Below are 20239 nucleotides of genomic sequence, written 5' to 3' on the forward strand. Positions count from 1 at the left end.
ACAGTTGAATGATTTTTACGGAAGTTGCGTCCCTTCGACTTCGGAAATTTCAGTGAATTTACAGCTTTCCACACTTTTAATTGATTTTATATTTCGTATATAGTCATGCTATGAGAAGTTACAGATTAGTTCAACTTTGACCCTTGGACTTAGTAAATTTCAGTGAATTTAGTTTTCCACACTTTTTTGTAATATGCTTTTACCAATTGATTTTATCTTTTGTATATAGTCTTACTATGAGAAGACACAGATTAAGTTCGACTTTTGTCACGGTTGAATGATTTTTATGGAAGTTATGGACCTTGGAAATGGAAAATTTAAGTGAATTAAAAGTTTGCTGCACTTTTGTCTTTTTTGTGGGGGACATTGGAACGCTGTTCTTTTATTTTTTTAAGTTATTTTTATAGAAACTTATGGCAGGTTATCTTGCTCAATTAAAAAGTGATAGTTTCTCAGCATTTATACAAAAATACAAATAAAATGTGCTAGGGTAGGTATGGTAAACTAATAAACAGATAATAAATTATTCTTCTCTGACTTCATGAATATGCATGAACAAAAAAAAAGTGCATTGATCCTTGACTGTCATTGTAAGGAATAGAATTCTACACAATGATTATGGTGAATTCAGGATCTTGCTATTAACCAATTATCAAAACCTTGCCTGTAAGTAACTTACTTCGAATACATGTAATACAAGTGAGATACATTTTGTACCTATAGGTATTTGGGGGATTTATTCTGTTTATATGTTAGATGTTAGGGGGTGATGGCATTTGTGTGTGGCATTTCACAAAACTAAATATGTTGGATACAAATGTGCATGGTCTTTTGAAGTTACTGGAGTGAAGTGGTATGCATTACAGTTATTACGTCGGAAGACATATAATTGCCCTGTCTGTCTTTTACACAATTGTAAGCACACTCCTGTGAAATCATTTCACGGAATTTCATCAAACTTCAGATCCATTTAATTTTGTTAGAGTTACATCCTTTTTTAACTTTGGAATTGTGTGTGTTTTTGGGGGATACGCTTTTAAAAACAAAAACAAAAAACTTTTAAACATTTTATATGTATATTCATGTACATGTAATACTAATATCCAAGTGTTTGTGCTTTTGTCATTCACTAGTGCTACAGGTATTGTTTTTGTGCTATATGTTATTTTTACCATAAAAGGAGTCGTTATTTGGGTTAATCATCTGATACCACCAATCAAAACGTAAGTGATATATTGGAATCACCTTGTTCGTCCGTCCAAGTTTCGTCGCAATTTTATCGGCTCCCAAATGGATGGATTGTTTTCTAATTTGGTGTGTGGCTTTATATTAAATGAGTCATACGTAAAAAGTGATTTTAGTTCTACCGGATATTATTTTCTTTTTCCAGCCCTTTGGAAGTATACCTAGCTACAACGAAACAACTGAATGTTATGTAAATAAATCTTTTTTATTTGGAAGATAAATAAATTGTAGAATTGTTATTTTCAATTTTATTTTCAGCTGCGCATTTTACATCTATTTGTCCTAAAAGATTAGGTGTATGCTGGAAGAATTATTGCACTCCGCTATATTTTAGGCACAATGTTTTTGATCTTATATGGTTTGTAATTGAAAAACGAATTCTAGATGCCCCTGAAGCACACTAAAATTACAAATATTTTTATTCATCGTGTATTTCTGTTGTTTCATTTTTTTTTCTTTCATTAGAATGTGACGTTTAATTTCTTGTATTAAATAAATTGGGTAAGTTTTGTGTTTTTTTATTTGTTAATGTTAAATAAACATGTATTGTTTATGAAATGAATATGTATTGACATAAAATAAAATTAAAATATTAACATTCCCTTGTAGCGTAAATTTTGGTTAAAAGGATTCATTCCTTTCTTCTTGTACATGTACTTGTAAATTTGCATATGTACTAGGGTCACAGAGTTTTGGTAGTGTTTGATTGGTTCTTGAGTGAGTTCATACTTTTCGCGGTTAATTTTGTATTCATGAGTTTTGTTAATTTTGTCTTTGGGTTTCGAGCTGGACAGACGCTCTTAACATTAGTTCAGCTGTGCATTGATTCAGTTCCATGCAGTCTTATTCGTTTATTCCCAGTTAACACTAACCTTCGACAGAAGACGTGAGTTGCACTATTCCTTTCTATTCCAATTTTACAATTAACGATGTAATTAACAGGAAAAAATTAAAGTACACTTCCATGGCTAAACCTCTACGCTTGATTGCACTACGGCATGTTCGTGACCTATTTTTATGAGTGTGATAGGGACAATCCAAGAAACCATAAAGGTTAATTATTATTTTATAATTACCAGTAAACAAGATTTTATATTCCGTAACCTAGCAATTTTGGCGCGTAAATATTTTTACAAGTATTGTATCAAGTTACATACGAAATTTTCAGATACTGGTTATGATGGCTCGTAATTGTGAATTCTACATTATTTGTATTTTATCAGCAAGATACACAAAGCTTAGTGAAGAATATATACTTATAATTGTATTTGTTTAAGGGTCTCACTAACCACTTCTAACGTTTCCATTACTTTACATGTTAAAAAAGTAATTTTCAAAGTCTCACTGTGAATTCCCGGGACAAATGACATCTTAAAGCTGCATTCCGTTGCGAAGCTTGGAAAATAAGGCTTCCAAAATCATTATGCTAATGGTACGATGATAGTAGAAATTCTTCACAAAATTTACTTAAATAAATAATACTGAAAATCTACATTTTTACCTGTTCTGCTAACTGACAGCATGGAGGCAAATTACTCACACATGTAAACAATATTCATACACTTTTGTAGTTAATTACATATATGATTTTAAAGTACACATTCTCAGCTTTATTTTGACTACTTTTAATCATAATACACACAAATAATGCACTTACAATGCATATGTCTAGGTTCAGTGTGTTTTTGGTACTACATAGGGGGTGGCCATTTGACCCGGAAGTGGTTAGTGAGACCTAGGGTATCGAAAAATTACCATAAAGGCTAAAAACCACTAATTCCACTTCCCATAGGCTTCTATGCTCATTTGACAATATTCAATGGCTTCTCTGGACTTTACCTTAACTTTAACCTGCAGAGGACTATATATCAGCATGATTCTACATATGTCAGCTCACAATCCTCAGAATGGCATGTGGGGTTAGCAGACTTGCAGTGCAGTACTGGTCACCGGAAGTGAAGGGTCTATAAATAGCATGGGAAATCCCAGTGTTTTCACAAGATAGGGGTATATTTAAAAATCATTATGGAGATTAGGCTTCACATCACAAGAAGCAAAATGCACCTATAAAATGTACAGAAATGTTTTTCCTTTCAGAAACTGTTTCAATTTTTTAAATAAGATGAGAACTTTTTTCACAGCACTATGAGGAACAGGGGTAATTTCTGCGTAGGACTATTTTTGCGTACGTTCCAAATGCTCATTGGTTGAATTGGTGGTCTGTAACCTAAAATGGTGTCATGTCATTGTTTTCAGAAATTCACGCGACATTATCAAAGTGGTAAAATATTGGTGTGTCATTTTAGCGCACCTGAATCAAATGTCATTGTGAGCTATTATCATCACTTTGTATCTATTATCGACTCTCACCACGTGACTGAGAGAACTCCTTTAATGCCATCTCTTTTTTAGCTCACTTAGCCTAAAGGCCGTGTGACCCGCTGTCATCATTTGGCGTCTGTCGTAGTTCGCTTTTTTCAAACATCTCGGAAACTACTTGACCAATTGTAATGAAACAGCATGGTTGTTCTTGAGGGTATCCTGCACAAACTGATCGTTTAAATTTTTTTGAAATGTTGAAAAACATGGCCGCTATTACTAAAAACAGAACAATAGGATCAAAGTACAGTATTTTTGCAAATAACAGTGTAATTTAACACTGGGGTATATTTAAAAATCATTATGGAGATTAGGCTTCACATCACAAGAAGCAAAATGCACCTATAAAATGTAACAAAATTCTGATATATGGTATCTTTTTTCTTCATCAGAAGATGGTTGCCGAAATTTTCAAAATGATTCCTCACCCGATGAAGGAGTAACGGCCCCCGAAACAGATTTTTGTTTGTTTTTCACATCTACAACTTCAAAAATCTTCTCTGAAACTATGCAACAAAATTTAATTAAATTGTGCATAATTGTTCCTTAGGGTGTCCTACACAAGCCATTTTTCCCAGTTGCTCGGCTTCCAGGAAACACGGTATTCTAATTTGAATGGTGATGACGAAAATTTATTCTGGGCGACCATTTTCCCGCAAATTTGTACACTTGCTTTAATTTCAATGATATTTGGTAATATAGTAAACATGGTCTTCAGTCTGAGTTAAAGTAATGATGAAATTTAAATGTATAGCCATGATTTAACTTCATTTTATGTTCTTTTTCAGCAAATGTATAGTGAGCTAATGCCACCTCAGATCTGGTTGGATAAGAGGGCATGGGGGACTTCTGCTATTTTTTTTCAGAGGTTCTACAAACACTGAAGGCATTCCCAACATTTTACAGTGCCTTGGGTACTCATTTGAACTTGCAGCATTCATCAGTTTATGCTCTTTTTCAGCATTTTTTACTAAAAATAGAACATAGGAGTTGGACAGTAGTCTTTCGCAAATATCTTCAAAACGTTAGGTTTAGCCAATTCTTTTAATTGCTGAAATGATCCTTATTATAAGGCCTACAAAATCTTCTGAGATAAAATGTTGTCAGACGACTCCATGTAAGAGTTGTAATAATTGCCCTTGAAAGGTGAAAAGTGACAGGTTTTTTTTTAGTTTCCAGTCAATATCTTGAAGATTATGAGTTTTAAATTGCTGAAATGATCCTTATTATAAGACCTACAAAAGCCTTCAGGGATCAAAGTTGTCAGACTACTCTATGCAAGAGTTATTGCCCTTGTAAGGCTAAAAATTAGGTTTTTAGCAGTTTTCAGAAAATATCTTGAAAACTATAATATATAGAACGAAACTTTCAATGATGAAGTGGTCTTTACAATAAGCCCTACCAAAGTCTTCACTCGAAATTGTCGGCCAGCTCCTTGTTAGAGGTACTGTCCTTGAAAGGCAAAAATTTAACCAGAAAAGTGATTCATGATCAGGCTCCTGGGAGCCTCTTGTTTGTCAAATTTGGTAACGAAGCATGATACCTTTACTTAGTTAATAGGGCATGCTGCGCCAGGTGATCAATTCAGGTTCTTCGAGAGCCTTTTGTTTACCAGAGCAACACGTGTTTTATATTCTCCTTTTTCTGAATACGATCCGCTAAAATTTTCTGTAAACCCGTCTCTTTTTTTCAGAGATGTACTTGTATCAAGATTGGGTGAAGTACCAAATGCTTTCAATCAGGGTTCTTTTGCAGTCGTGTCAAAACGGACTGCATGGAACATCGCAAAGCTGTAGGAAACAGCAATACCGGTGTCCGTCTGTCACACTTGACTTGGTGAAAGCAACTCTTTTAGAAACAGCTGTACATAATTTGTTGCCCCGTGCAGGTCCGGATGTTAAAAGAATAGGCCCGCAGCAGCGCTAAGCTTGTCGTAAAAGGCGACTAAATAGTGCTCAGAACCCTAGCTGGGGGCTAGGGCGCTCTGCCCACAGAGCAACTGAGATGTTTGCCCCAGGTGGTGGAATGAGGTACCCCTGGCGTGTTACATGCTGGGGTTGTCAGGCTATAATACGGAAAACCTGACCGCAAACCATAGTGGTGCACCGTGTTGGGAAAGATGCCACGTTCCTCGCACGTTAAAGAATCCTACTGTGGTATTAGCAGTAGGAACAATAGGGCTCCGCCACAGAAGGCTAAATTACCCGACCCTACCCACCTCTTCTTATTTCCAGTGGCAATCAAAATTTGTCGACGCCATTGTCCTTGTTTCCCATCCCATTTTCATTTCATCATCATTTCATGTTCATTTTATCATTAATTTCATGTTCATCGTATGAATATAGCTGAAATATTGTTGCTCGGACGTTAAACCCCAACAAACAAACAAACAAACATAATTTGTTCAAATTTTGTACGATTGTTAGTCGCCATATGTAGTTGATTATATTTCGCCATCATATACTTTTACAGGAGCTATGGGTCTTTACATATATGAATCTGTACATACTACATTAGAGGAGTACTTTGTGGACGAAACTCCTCAGGAACTGTTCAACGGATTTTGTTCAAATTTTGCAGGGTTGCTAGTCACCGTATGTATTTAATAAGACTGTATTCGTTTCTGAGTATTTTCATCTTATAACCACGGGCATTTGGAGTACAGATGATCGGACCCCACCCCCATTTTTACCTCGACAACCAATACTTCTGTCTGATTCGTCCATCAAATTAAAAGTCATGCGTTTGCCAGTTTCTGTGCCCATTTACTGGAAATATGACTACAATGAAGCATAATAGAACATACACGTATGAAAATATTATCAATGGGAAAAAAACTTGCAAGGTAGATTTCTTCCTGTATTATTTTTATCTCCCTTGAAAATTAAAATATGCAAATATATCTTACCAAGTAATGTTGTATGTTTGTATATTCGGATATTTAAATACCGATCACAACTCACAGAAGTTGGAGGTCCGAAGTAATTGGTTTATCCAATGTACCAATACCCAATTACAATATACGACCCAGAATTTTGCTACGGTATTTATTTTTCATTTCTTTTTTTCTTAAATAGTTTTGGAGTAATTGAGATTAGAACAGTTCTTTTATGATGTCAATGTAGTAATTAAAGGCCTACTCATATATATAATATCTTTTAACCGCAAATTTGGGATTATTTGACATCTCCCGAGTCTCAATTAGTCAATTCAGTGGCGCATCCAGGGGGCATGGGGCTTGCACCCTCATTTATATTGGAAATTTTGTCATTTTCATGTTTTAAATCGACAAAAATTGGCCAAAAATTGTCCTAGCACCACCCCTTCATCAGAGGAACCCCGGCTGACACCCCTCTTTTTCAAAGTGTCTGGGTCCGCCCGTGCAATTACTCGTAGTGTAATTAAGTGCACGTGTACAACATGAATTTGCTAGCCGGTAAGTTATTTTCTAATTTGAAACGCAATTCCAGTATCCTGGTGTACGTGCATTTTTATATGTAAACACAGGGGATATCATAGGGAAAGGGGAAGGAAACAGAGAAATATGCTGCAAGAAAATGGCGATTATTTCCTCTCGGAAAAGCTTTGGGTTCTTTAAAAATGCCCGATAAATATATAAAGTAACGCTGTGTTCTCGCTAATGAGATGTTCATTTCATTGGCTGTAAACTTAGCCGAAACATAACGAATATTGTAATTAGCCACATGCATAACAGCTTTTTTTCTTAAGGTTAAACCTCTAGATTCGGCATCCTTTACATAATAATTTACAAATAATATTCAAACCGTAGACATTTATTTGAAAATTTAAACATACCAAGTACATATATCCAGGGGGTCATTTTTTTCTGTAAGTGGAAAAGTGGGTTCAGTTGTTTTATAACTTCAAAGAGGGGGTCATTTTTTTGCACATGGATTTCAAGGAGGGTCCAAATTTTTAGTTAAGCGGAGCGTTACACCAGTCAAATTAAAACATATTTTACCACCATTCAACATTTTATTTCATTGTCACATGCATGATCTCTGGTAAAATCAAATTCACATATCAACATAACCATCAGGACCTAAAACATTTACAGTTATTAAATCAAATTGGTCCGACTTATCTGCTGACGATTCAATTTCCTTACCAATGTCTTCAATCTCAAGAGCTGTGTCTGATTCTGCTTGATTTTGATAAGACTTTTCCAAAGTATCAAGTTTTGGAATTGAAGACTTGAATTTTTTATTGTAAGAATTCTTTAACATCTCAACTGCTTTTGCCTCAAAGAGTAGTGAAGGGAACAACGCTTATAACGGTAATAAGAAGAATGTTATCCAGGGACAAAGGCCAGACATGGAAAACAGACGTACAAAGAACATGAAATTTTGTTAAAATCAAATATACAAATTAACAAAAGCAAATGAGCAACTATGACTCCCCTATAAACTTGGAGCATGGACCAGGTGCGCCAGTAGGGTAAGCGTCCTCTGCTTTTCTAGATACACCCACCGAGTTGCGCATAAAAAGTCAAGTCCGGGGTAGACGAAAGAGGAAATGAAAACCATGACAGGTTCAACAATTCAGTTTTCATGGCGCAGATGGATACACCATAGCGATCCACGATTTTATGATGACGACCATAACATAAAACTTCTATAGGGATGACTTCAATCTTGTAGCAACACAACCCTGTTCCAGAAGTTTATTTATAATAATTCTAGCGCGATACAAAAACTCTGCGTAGTTTCGACAAGCTCTGGCATAATGCAGTAGTTGTTACATGTATATGAAAACTCCATACGCATGTTTAATAGAGGGGGTATCACATTTAAAAAAATGTTTTTAAGGGGGATAAGAAAATATCATGGGGGGTCAAGAAAATTTTATAGGATTTCAAAATGACCAGTCCCCCTCCCAGGTAAATAATGATACATTCCTATATCCATTTGAATTGTAAGGGGAAAAAGGGGGCTATATATTCAAATTTTGTGTCCTGGATCTTTTTATGTAATATTCAAACCAGAACTCTTTTTTTTTCGCCTATTGCATCTTTGTATTTATATAAAATCATATATCATTGTCCTGCCTTTCTATTTCAAATGTGATCCTAGCCCCGACCTCACTCATAAAAATCAACATTGTTACTCGGAGGCGTATTCTGGTGGGGGGAGTGCGCCCCCTAAAATTTGCAAAGCATGGGTTGTCATGGGTAGATTTAGGCGGTTTCAAGTTGAAACTTAAAATTTCTCGCTAATTTTGCCACAAAAGATATCAACATTGCACCCACTTTATAATGTTGCAAAAATTTAACCTCAAAATTTGTGTCACCTCGCTCCGCTCGGCAGAATTTTTACTGTGCGCCCCTATCTAAAATCCTGGATCCGTCCCTGTTACTCCTACAACGTAAGAGGTTAGAATTCCGTTCCTCTATACCCTAGGATGGCACCAAGTCAGAAAATAGCTTGCCAGACAACCTTTAGCATTGCTGGAGTATAATATGGTTTGCTACCTAAGCATTGTATTGGTTTTTTTTTTATATATTTCTTTATTGCTTTTATGGAGAATATTAAAATAGTTTCAAAACAGGCAACTTGTTTCATGCTAGACGGTTAAAGCAAAATATGATGAAAGCTATTTACAGATTAGTGAACAGGGATGGCTCCAGACACTTTGAAAAGGAGGGGTGCAAGCCAAAGTGATGGTGATGCTAACACATTATTTTCCATGTTTTGTCAATTTTACACATGAAAATGACTAATTTTCTGGTAAAAAGGAGGTGTGCCAACCCCCTCTGATCAATGAACAGGTATTACCAGCACAGTTGACTAATAATTATCATTCGATAAGATGTCGTATTAAACAGGTGCATCATGAGCTTATGGTATGATCATCCTCTCCTCAACATCTCTCTTAACTAGTGAACAAAAAAAATCACAACTTACCAGTCTTGTAGAGTTTATACAAGGAAACCATGAATTCAGATCAATTCAATGTAAATTATAGGTGCAAGTACATGGCATGATTATGATTAGCTCAAAATTCAACAATAAATCTCTTCTTTTTCAAAATGTTTAATGTCTGTGAATGTTTTTATTTTATTCTATTTACCCATGGAACTTGTTTTTTTTTCATTGATTGGTTGTGGTTTCAATGCATACTGCAATTATTTCTTGCATTTCAGGACAAGAATGTTTTACTGTATGAAATGATCCTGCTTTATACTACTCTACTATTATGACATTTTGAGGCGGTGTCATAGTGCTACCTCACGGAATCAACAGTTGCTTAGCCAAATAGTTGTTACACAAAATTACTTGTTCGAGAAGTAGTGAAAGATTTAGCACTCACTAGTCATAAGTAGAAAACTTAAATACATGTACCATTTATGTTTTCCAATGAGATAGTCATTCAAAAAACAAAGCAAGTAACGATTAAGCTTCTACAAGTGAAATCACCACATGGATATCAATAATGGGCAAACCACATAACATTAAGCAATCTATAAAAAGGCCCAAAAACAAATAAAGTAAAACTATTTACAAAAGACCATAATCAACCTAATCTACAGAAAACAATGAAGTAATTTTTTAGCTCAGTTGATAGAGTGACAGCTTGCAGTGCAAGGGATTCTAGGTTGTATTCCAGGATGGTACTGTCAAGAAGTATACATGGCTGTTATTGTATACATGTATGAAAGTGACTTTTACTTTTGAAGCACAACACTTTTAAACCTTGTACATTTGAATAAGAAATATGATTTTGAAAATATTTATTTTCAAACTTCAGCTTCATATCAGCTTTCATTACAGTGCAAGCAGAGATTTGAGCAGCATTGAAGATCATCTAAATTATACATGTATGAATTCTTTTCAGTCATATATATGCCATGGATGACCTGGAAGTATAAAAATCAGTAATAAATATACATAATACTCATATTCAAAGTTATTGTGATTCATGAATCCTGTATTGAAGTAGACCTCTACTTAAGTAAACCCTACATTATATGGATCATTGGATTTTTTTTTCTTCAAACAAAACATCCCATTATGCTAAAATATTATGTCTATGTTACAACCTTCATTTAAGTGTCATGGGAACTGTAGTGCTACATTTTAAGCAATAAACACATATGGGATCTATCTACATTACACATGCTGAAATAATGGTGAACATGACGGCTGCATCCAAAATTTTCTGGAAAATATCAAAACATATTTCCTTTTAATATGGAAAGAGATACTGAAAATCAACATGGATAGACTTTTATCATACTGTGATGACTATGGTATAATTGTACATGTTCATGACAACATACTGTGCAAAAGAAATCTGATGACTGATAAAACTAGTTCATTATCCTTAGTTGCTGATATACAATGTAAGTCAACAGCTTGTATTTATGGATCTATTAAAAAAGTAAAAAAAATAGCACGATAAACTTAAAAAATTGAAAATTGTGTCATATACAAGGTCATACAAATGTATATGTTAATGTTTAGATTAATTTCCAAATCATATAATTCATGTAGTTTACTTCAAGTTATGTATGAAATGTTCTCATATGACTTACATGTACAATACATTGGAACATTAAATATTGCTTTTGATTGCTCTTGGTCAACTGTTCAGCAATACTTGTTTCACTGGAGTTTCCTTGACCTTGTACATGAATTTATTTTTGTTCTCAAAAATGAAATATGGGGTACTGTATACACAAATAACAGATTCTTGTAAGGTTTTGTTTGTGTTACCCTCATCATGTTCAACAAGTTTGTATCACAGACTGTTTCATTTAAATGAAAATCAACAGTCATTGACTCAACGACAACTCTTCATGTCTTTATAAAACTGTTTGTATGGACTATGGAACATGTATACAGTAGTCAGTACACATGTAAGGCTTAAGAAAGTTTCTTGTGTACCATATCTCCTGTAATTTATACTGCACACATTTACTTAGACTACAGCACATGATTTAGACAAATTATAATTAACAAATATATATATATATATATATGGTATATGATAAACACTTACGTTATTTATCACAATTCTTCATTATTGTAACTGTGTTCGAGCTAAATAAAATATTTGTATTTTCATCATGGCGGCACTGTAAACAATAATGAATGCATATCATTAATGTTCGTTCGTTTTGCTAATCAATTTTTTTTATATATAAAAATATAAAAACAAAAAAATATAGCAAACAATTGAAATAAAAACAAACTGTCACGTTCGGAATGAAAAAATATACTCAAATAAAACATTAATTTAGCGACAAATATGCCGAAGTTCATAAGCAGGCTGCTGATAAAAAAACACAATGGAGAAAATTTTAAATAGTTTGGTGTTTTTTGTAGAAGGTTTGGAATTATCTCAAACTACGATTTTTAGGTTCATTTGTATTCACCTTAATGTGTCACTTACTTTTTGGTGGAATATATGTCCATATGTGAGTACACGAAACTCAAATTCACCCGACCCCCCCCCCCCCCCCCCGAATGTGACGGCATGGTTTTTCACAAAATACCGTTCGGAAGTCTAATTTTAGTTCAAAAGTCACGTAAAAGTCCGAGAATTCCGAACTCCTGTTTCCAGTGGCTGGTAAACAGTTTTCCGAAATTTTGATTTCTACTTCCGCTTTCACTTTGGTCAAAATTGTAATCACGAGGTTCTAATATCTGTAGTATATAGGCACTTGTCTGAAGGTAAGTCGTTATTTATTTTTCATGTATTGAATATGCCTACAATGGAATGTCAGACTTGTAATGCAATTCCAATATTTTAAAAACTTGTCTGTATTCTTTTCTTCTAAAAAAAAAAAAAGAAAAAAATACAACAGAAAAGAGGGGGACAGCAGGAAGTGTTTCCCATTGTTAGAGAGGGGTAGGTTCCGTAATCCCTTCATTCTATCCAAACCTGACATATCTTTGGGCATGGAGGTTTTGTTACGACGACCCAAGTTCTCTTTTGGAATCAAGAACTATTTAAAACTGTTAGAATGAACTAAAAAATATGTGAAGCACTATCAAAGTCTAGAAAACTTTGTACTCATTCCCCCTTTTTTAAATCCCCTAAAAATGTCTTTCTTCGGGCCTGGCTGATATCAGAACTTTTGGTCAGAAACTTTAAAGCTTTGACGCCACCCGCCCAACTTCGTCTGTATGACCTTTATAATTTTTATGGGATCTGTAACTCAAGAAGTATTTAATCTATAGTATTCAAAGATGACTTGTGATCTACAAATATTTTGCAACTATTTTAGTATATTATTATTTTGAATATAGCCATTTTCACTACTATACGTTATGGTCTGAGTTTTCTTTGTTTAATTTATAATAACTCATAAAGTATGTAACCAGTATTATTCAAACTTTGCAAAATGATTATTGACATGCTCAAGATGTGAACCACCTATATTGAACTTTGCCATTTTCCAGCAGTATATGTTATCATAAGTACATACTTCATGTACTTGTAATTTGTTATCTACACTGTAAGTTTTTAACTTAATTGTAATGTGTGTGTATTTAAATAAGTTTTTTACCATAAAGACTAAAATAAGTGATGTTTTCATACATATTTATTCACATTTTACACAATAAACCACTCATATGATAAAAAGAAACAAAATTGCTTAATCTTCATGCATATGATTACCAGTATAAAGTTGGCATTCGAGGGATACACATGTATAGGTAGTTTACCATTAAGAAGTTGGCATTCGAGATACACACCGTCCAGACATGATATCGGTCAAAATAAACAATACGTATAATCTAATGGTTTATAACGTGTATGTTACACATGCATCTACATTGATAGCAATACTAGTAGCCAGGTGGGTTCAGATCATGTGATAACCGCGAAACATACCCTTTCTCACTGAATGCTAAATCAAAGCATTCGTGTACTGCATCAATTTAAATTAATTGTTTGATTTTTACACCTCAAATTAATCGTTAAATTGCAAAATAATAGGGATAAGATAAAAGGAAAGGAATTGGGATCGACTTAAAACGTATCTAAAGACTTGTGGTTGGGCGTCGTTAACATCGAACGCTTTGATTTTTCACTATTACGAATGACATTCATTTTTTCTTTAAAATATCGCACAAAAATTCACGTGGCATCGTAACAGTTTAATTGCCAGTTAGTACAGTATTCGGATTTTCGTCGGTTTACACGGAATACCAAATTGTATGAACACAAAACTCTCCGACATCCTGCATATAAAGATGATCAATGAACACAAAAACTCTCCCAAATCCTGCAAATAATTGAACTACAAACTACTAGTTGGCATTTTCCACTTCTAAATATTCAAGCCGAAATTAAATTTAACAAAGTCTGTTAAGTTTATTATAGTTACACAATTTGTTTTCAACCTAGCTGTTAGTCATTAGTTCGTTTGATTCCGCGGTTTTGTTTTGTTTTCGTTCAGAGAACTATGGAATAATAATGTCTTCTGTGGCCATATATGATAGAACTTACCTTTTTGGTCAAATGCAAAGATTAAGAAATTCTCAATTTTTACAAATACTGTTGTTCTAAAATGCACGAAACGGTGATGGATACATCAGGATGGTTTCGGAAGTTCGAACACCCTTTCTTTCTAGGTTCCTGAATATTTGGCAAATTATTGAGTATTTGTCAAAGTAATCACAGTGAAAATAATTAGCAAGCAATAACCTTGAACCCCTTTCTTTATCGGAATCCTCTTATTTTTTGTAAAAAATTGGATCTTCCCCGTATGAAATGTAGACAGGTCTTTTGATTCGTAATCAGCATTATTCTTTTTATGTTCATTTCTAGGATTGCTGACTATTTATAATCTCATGGAGTTTTCCTTTACACTTCCTACATTTGCTGTAATTGCACCGATATGAACAACGCGTACTGATAATATAAGTTTAGATGTCAATAACGTGTATTTTAAACTGAATCGTCGTTATTCAAACCAAATTAATCAGCATATTTAGTTGTTTATTGGTTTTACTAATTGGCATAAATAATTTAGAATTAAATTTGATATTTAGAAATGACTGTAAAGGGAACATAAAAGTTTGCATTTAACCCTTAACGGAGTATGTCATGGAACAATTTTTCAACGATTGTGAAAGAGATAGTTGCAGATGCTAACTATATAGTACTTTGGTGACTGCTATATCATATAAATTGATATTTAAACACCGCTATAAACGCCCGTAAAACGTGTCTATGTTTGAGGAGCTCCGGGATGATTAGAACTGCACCGGAAACTCTCCCAGACCCATTGAGTAAAGCAGAGTGTCAACACCGCTGGTACATGTTTGTAAGACATAGTCTGGCCTAGTACTTCTGTAGGTTATATTATTGAAAATTTCGATGTAATGTACACGTGTTTCAAGTCTCATCAGCAGCATTAGTATCAAATGTCTAAGAAGGTCTGAATCTGAAATAGTGAATTTGCAGAATTATTTAACGATAGACAGAGAACTAAATAAGCATAAAAATTGTGATGTTTGTATTCAAATTGAATGTTCATTTCCTATCAGGTATATGGGACCGCCTTTGGGTCCGCCTTTGGTCTAGCATGTTCTTCCATTATGGAAATTTGTTTAGTCCAGCTTTTGTGATAACCTACAGAAGTACTCGATCATAGTATGTCTTACAAATATGTACCAGCAGTTGGGCTGCTGTGTAGACGCTCTGGTTTACTCAATGGGTCTGGGAGAGTTTCCGATGCAGCTCTAATCATTCTGGAATTTCGCAAACAAAAAGACGAGCCCGTGGTATTATATATCACACACACATATATAATGTATACAGTATAACCATCACATGTATGTATTGATGTTTTTATCCCAGAACATGTAAAAATACATGTTAGTACGTTTTCATATGACTAGGAAGTAGATATCATGCTTGTCATCTTTAATTCTTCCTTAGTTTATATATCATCATTTAGTTCCAGTTTCAATTTCAGTTATCGCATAACTAAACGCACATTGTACTTGTTAAATACAATTAAAGGGACATCTGTATCAATTTTCCTTGGATCTTTGACGTTCTTTGTAATAGATGACCAAGTCATATATTCCACGAATTTACGTCATCGCCTGAATATAGCTGAAATATTGCTGCTCGGACGTTAAACCCCAACAAACAAACAAACAAACGAATTTACGTACAATGTAGATGACAATCCGGGAAAAAATGTACTTCTGTTGTTTTTGTTTGGGTTTGTTTATGCTTTCACATTTTGTTTTTTTTTTTGCATTTAGTGTTTAGTTTTGACATGTTTGTATTGGCTGATTTTCTTTTAATGTATTTAGTTCAAGTATTACAAACTTAAATTTATAATTGTTCCGCGATTACCTGAAGTTGGTCAATAATTTATATCCCATCTCTTTCGAAAAGGGTATACTATTTTGCCATTTTCGAACTTGCGTAACATTTTGACGTACTGAAACTCACTGAACTTGGGTACGGGGTACCACTAGTAGGCATTGGCACATAAAAACTCATTTTAACCAACTGTATTAAACCCAAGCAAAGTCCTTTAAAGGCAATCCTTTGATCTTAAAGAAGGGGCAATAGTTTAACGTTCATGATTTAAAAGAAAGATTAATATTTGGTTTAAACTTGTAAGATTGAAAATTTCTTTTTTTCTGTTCTTTTTAGTAATGCTTCACGAAAAGTTATCGTTTATCTTTTTTATTACAGCATTATGTCCACCTGGGTGACGACTTTTGGCAACAATATTCCAGATGGCGCCATTCGCGCTGGATGTGAAGCTGATGGCAGACCGCTTTTTGTGGCGCGAGCTAGAATAGAAAATCTAGTTACTCCCGGAAAGGCTGGTTTCCATTTACCAGGAGCTCATATTCCGTATGGATGCAAGGAACACATTGTGAACCAGTATGAAGTCTTAGTGCATCCAACCAGAGCACCCGGTTTGTACGAATGGAGAAGCTGTTCCAATGGAAACATCCCACCCGGTGCCATGGCAACTGACCGGAACACGTTTATTGGGAGATTCCATCATGCAGGGAGCCTCGTTCCGGGAAAAGTAGATACAAATCACAGATGTGCATATATTGGTTATGGCGGTCAAGAACTCAACCAAAAGGAATACGATGTTTTGTGCCAGATCAAATAAACAAATCGAGAGTCAACAGAAAGAACCCAACTTTTAAACCAAAGAGAGACAACTTTACATAAATTTAATTTTATTAATGTACATGTATACTATAATTGCAATAATTACACAACAGTTGCGGATCTAGGTGGAGTATGTGGGGGGTTTGCACCCTCTCTTTTTATTGAACAATGTCATTTTCATGTGTAAAATTGGCAAAATATGGCAAATAATGTCCTAGCCCCTTTCTTCGGAGGAACCCCGGCTGGTACCCCTCTTTTTTCAAGGTGTTTGGATCCGCCTCTGCGTTATGCGGTATTATGAGCCTGTCGTGAGGCGAGAACAAATGTTATGATTATGATTTCACTGTTTTGTAATCAAAATAAAGCTGAGCATTACTGTTTATACTTTTGGTAAGTTAGAGATATGGATATAAATAGACCGATACAAAGTATTGAAAAATAAAGACGAAGTTGAGATGACATCGATATCTGGATTACATCTAATACACATTAAAAACCGTAATGATCCTCGTACTTTGTATAACTTCCAAGGCGGAGAGTTAGTATAACGAGAATAGGTATGGTGAATATGTCAGAGAGACAACAACCCCATCGGGATGAAAATGTCAGCCCAAGGCTACCCATTGATCTTCAATGAACAATGAGGAAAGTAACCCTCACACCACAGGGCGAGTGGAGCTGGCCCCAAAACATTATACACAGGTACAGCGAAAGTTGCCCATATGGACTAAATAACATAAAAATAAACTACAGGTGAAAACGAAACAAGACGCACAAAGAGCAAAAAGTCTAGACTTGCGGACAGGCGCTAGAAATGCAGCGGGAATAATTCGACGTTATCACAACCCCCACCCCTTTAAAATCTGACCACTGCGGACAAAATATTACACAATTACCATAAAAAAGTATTACGAGAAAACATATGGTGAATATGTCGAATGAAATTGTCGAACCGAACCATTTTTGCTTTGAAGGTGTAAGGGAGTTTGGGATTTTTTGTAAAGTGAACGCAAAAATAATCATTTTTTTTTTAAGTAAAGGGGAAATATTGAATAATATTTTTTTCTGTATAACTTTTTTTAATTTACTAAATCCCAGACCAGCCCCCACCATGCACATAGTAATAAAAATTCAAAATGGTCTTCTTACAGTTATCAAGAGTATCTTTCAACTCTTCTTTTTGTCGACATTATTTGAATTATTATGTATATATTCATCAAAGAACGTGCAGAAGACTGTTGTTAAGTTGATTTTTGGTATAAAATATTATTACTGAAACTACAAAAACTGTTGACTCTTATGTTGTCTTTAGTAAAGTATTTGTCTGTCAAAACAAATTCAATGCAGTTTCCTTCAGCGCATCAGAGAATTCGAAGAAACCGTTCAAGAAAATAATAAAATGCTTGATCGCAACTAAATTGCGTTCTATAATGGCGTCATGCTATCGTCGTCATCCGAACACACTACATGTTCGAACAATAACTTGAGTATAAGTGTTCAGGTCTTTATGAAATTAAACCACAAGGTGACATACTGTACCACAAAAGGAAGCTTGGTTTTGATTTTAGGTGTTGTAAGCTGTTGAGGAATTTGAAGCCGGAAACAATCCCTTCCATAATGCCCAGACAACAACTTTATAGTAAATGTAAGTGGATATCTGTGAAATTGTATCCCTAAATGTCATACCACAAAAGAAAGGCTGGGTTATAGAATTAGGGGCCAAAACAAGCATTTTCATGATATCAGGACAATAACTTGATTAATGTGAATGTGTCTCTTGAAAGGTGTCATGCCACAAAAGCAAGACGGGTTTGTTTGGTTTTTTTTTTTTTTTTTTTTGGGGGGGGGGCATAACTCAAAACTCTTTATGAACTACGGGTCAAATAAGGGACCAGAAACAAGACTTTTCATGGTGTCGGGGCACTAACTTCACGTTAGGTGAATGAATCTCTTTGAAATTTTATCAATCCCCGAATCTGCCTATATTTGACTCGTTTATTAGGCAGTTGTCGTAGTTTTCTGTGCTTTACATTGTTTTTGGATTAAATAGATTCACAATAAGTTTCATCTGACAACCACACGTAACTAGAAAAAAGCAATACTATACTTATCATACATCGCGTCTATATACGGTTCCACTGTAGAATATAATATAGTGGATTTTTTTCAATGGTACAAAAACATCTGAACCAAATCCTATATGACTGGATACCAATATAACTCTCATTTGGTATTCGAAAAAATGTCGAAATAGGAGTTGAATCCCGCACCTAGAAGTTCTACCAATGTATGAAGTCCCAGTGTTTTAGCGCTTTTGATTTTTTTTATACTGCATTTTTATTCATATCATAATTTATGATATATAATCATCGAATTTTTAGATGAGGTTACATAGTGTAAAAATGCACTGCACTTTACAAATAAAGACGTTTTAGCGATCGGTTCATTTAATAGCATATTATAAGACTGTATGGCATTACACTGAAAATTATGGAAGTTGCTTGTTGCGGTTATCTACGGGGCGCCGAATGGGACTCGTGTAGTTTTATACTCAAAATTCAATTCTGTGCAATAAAATTGACAAAAATGAATTCAGATTAACAAAATTTATAAAATACTACAAATTTTCAATTTTGTGTCACAAAAGTCAATTCTGTGACACAAAATTCAATTTTGTGAGACAAAATTGAATTTTGTCACAAAAGTTTTGTATGCAAATTAGTTTACAGAATGCTTTGAATATGCAAATGAATTCTTTCAACCCGATTTTGTAAAAAGGTTTCTCATTGGATATAATAACCGCAGGTTTCCGATTACTTCGAGCAACGCAGGACGGTTAAGGCCGTTTTAAGTGAAATTAAAAAAGATCTTTTAAGTTGCATTCTACAGTAAAACTGTTTTTTGAAATTACTAAAATTGCTATTATACGTTTTCTATGAGTTTTGTTTGATAAAACAGGTTTTAAAATACCCGATATTTCTACTTTCGATTTATTGGGATTTCTCCTGGTGAATCACGTAATCATTTCCTCAACTATAAAATGCTTTTGCCCGACCTGTTAATCGCAACCAAATTTGTTAAAATTTGACGAGATAATTTGTATTAATGTATTTGTCCAAAATTTTGCTAGAAAAAGAAATGAAATGTCAGATTAGCCAAGAAAATCATATTAGAAATGTGATGTGCGGTGAAATTTGTTAATCAGTCAAAGTCGGAAAAAGATTATTTTGTTCCACTATCCATCACGATTTTTTGCCAAATAAATAGATTCCTTATCTCATTCCGATTCTATTGATGTATAACACAAGAAATTCGGTTGAGTGGAACAAGGTCGGGCGAGATGAAAAACCGACATAGTACGTGTCTAACTTTCGTTTCTCTTTTGTTTATAAACGCTCAAATAATCTATCTTTAGATTCAAGATTAAGTGACAAAGTGGGTTATACGATTACGATATCCGATATTTCTTTCACTTATGTGC

At 34.3% G+C, this 20239-nt stretch overlaps 1 protein-coding gene and 2 long non-coding RNA genes across 3 annotated transcripts; 2 read left to right on the top strand and 1 right to left on the bottom strand.

The window, feature by feature from the left end:
• Window positions 1-6531: 6531 nt before the first annotated feature.
• Window positions 6532-12082, top strand: LOC148628293 (uncharacterized). Its single transcript, XR_015922597.1, has 3 exons — window positions 6532-6667; window positions 9788-10987; window positions 12007-12082. It is a non-coding gene; the product is annotated as an uncharacterized LOC148628293 (long non-coding RNA).
• On the bottom strand, window positions 10361-12104 carry LOC148628294 (uncharacterized). Its single transcript, XR_015922588.1, has 3 exons — window positions 12040-12104; window positions 11647-11722; window positions 10361-10501 (listed from the first exon to the last, which is right to left on the bottom strand). It is a non-coding gene; the product is annotated as an uncharacterized LOC148628294 (long non-coding RNA).
• A 62-nt stretch (window positions 12105-12166) lies between these two features.
• On the top strand, window positions 12167-17138 carry LOC148628295 (pfs47 receptor-like). Its single transcript, XM_088585693.1, has 2 exons — window positions 12167-12320; window positions 16321-17138. Exon 2 carries the CDS (start codon window positions 16325-16327, stop codon window positions 16754-16756), a length of 432 nt encoding a protein of 143 aa, XP_088441819.1. The 5' UTR covers window positions 12167-12320; window positions 16321-16324; the 3' UTR covers window positions 16757-17138.
• Window positions 17139-20239: the final 3101 nt, after the last annotated feature.

The sequence above is a fragment of the Perna viridis genome, chromosome 1 (genome assembly GCF_037379345.1).
Source record: "Perna viridis isolate PV_CMFRI_1.1 ecotype Kerala chromosome 1, ASM3737934v1, whole genome shotgun sequence".
Classification (NCBI taxonomy): domain Eukaryota; kingdom Metazoa; phylum Mollusca; class Bivalvia; order Mytilida; family Mytilidae; genus Perna; species Perna viridis.

What these genes read in the sequence shown, in the direction of transcription:
- LOC148628295 (XM_088585693.1), top strand. Translation starts at nt 16,325, where the DNA reads ATGTCCACCTGGGTGACGACTTTTGGCAACAATATTCCAGATGGCGCC.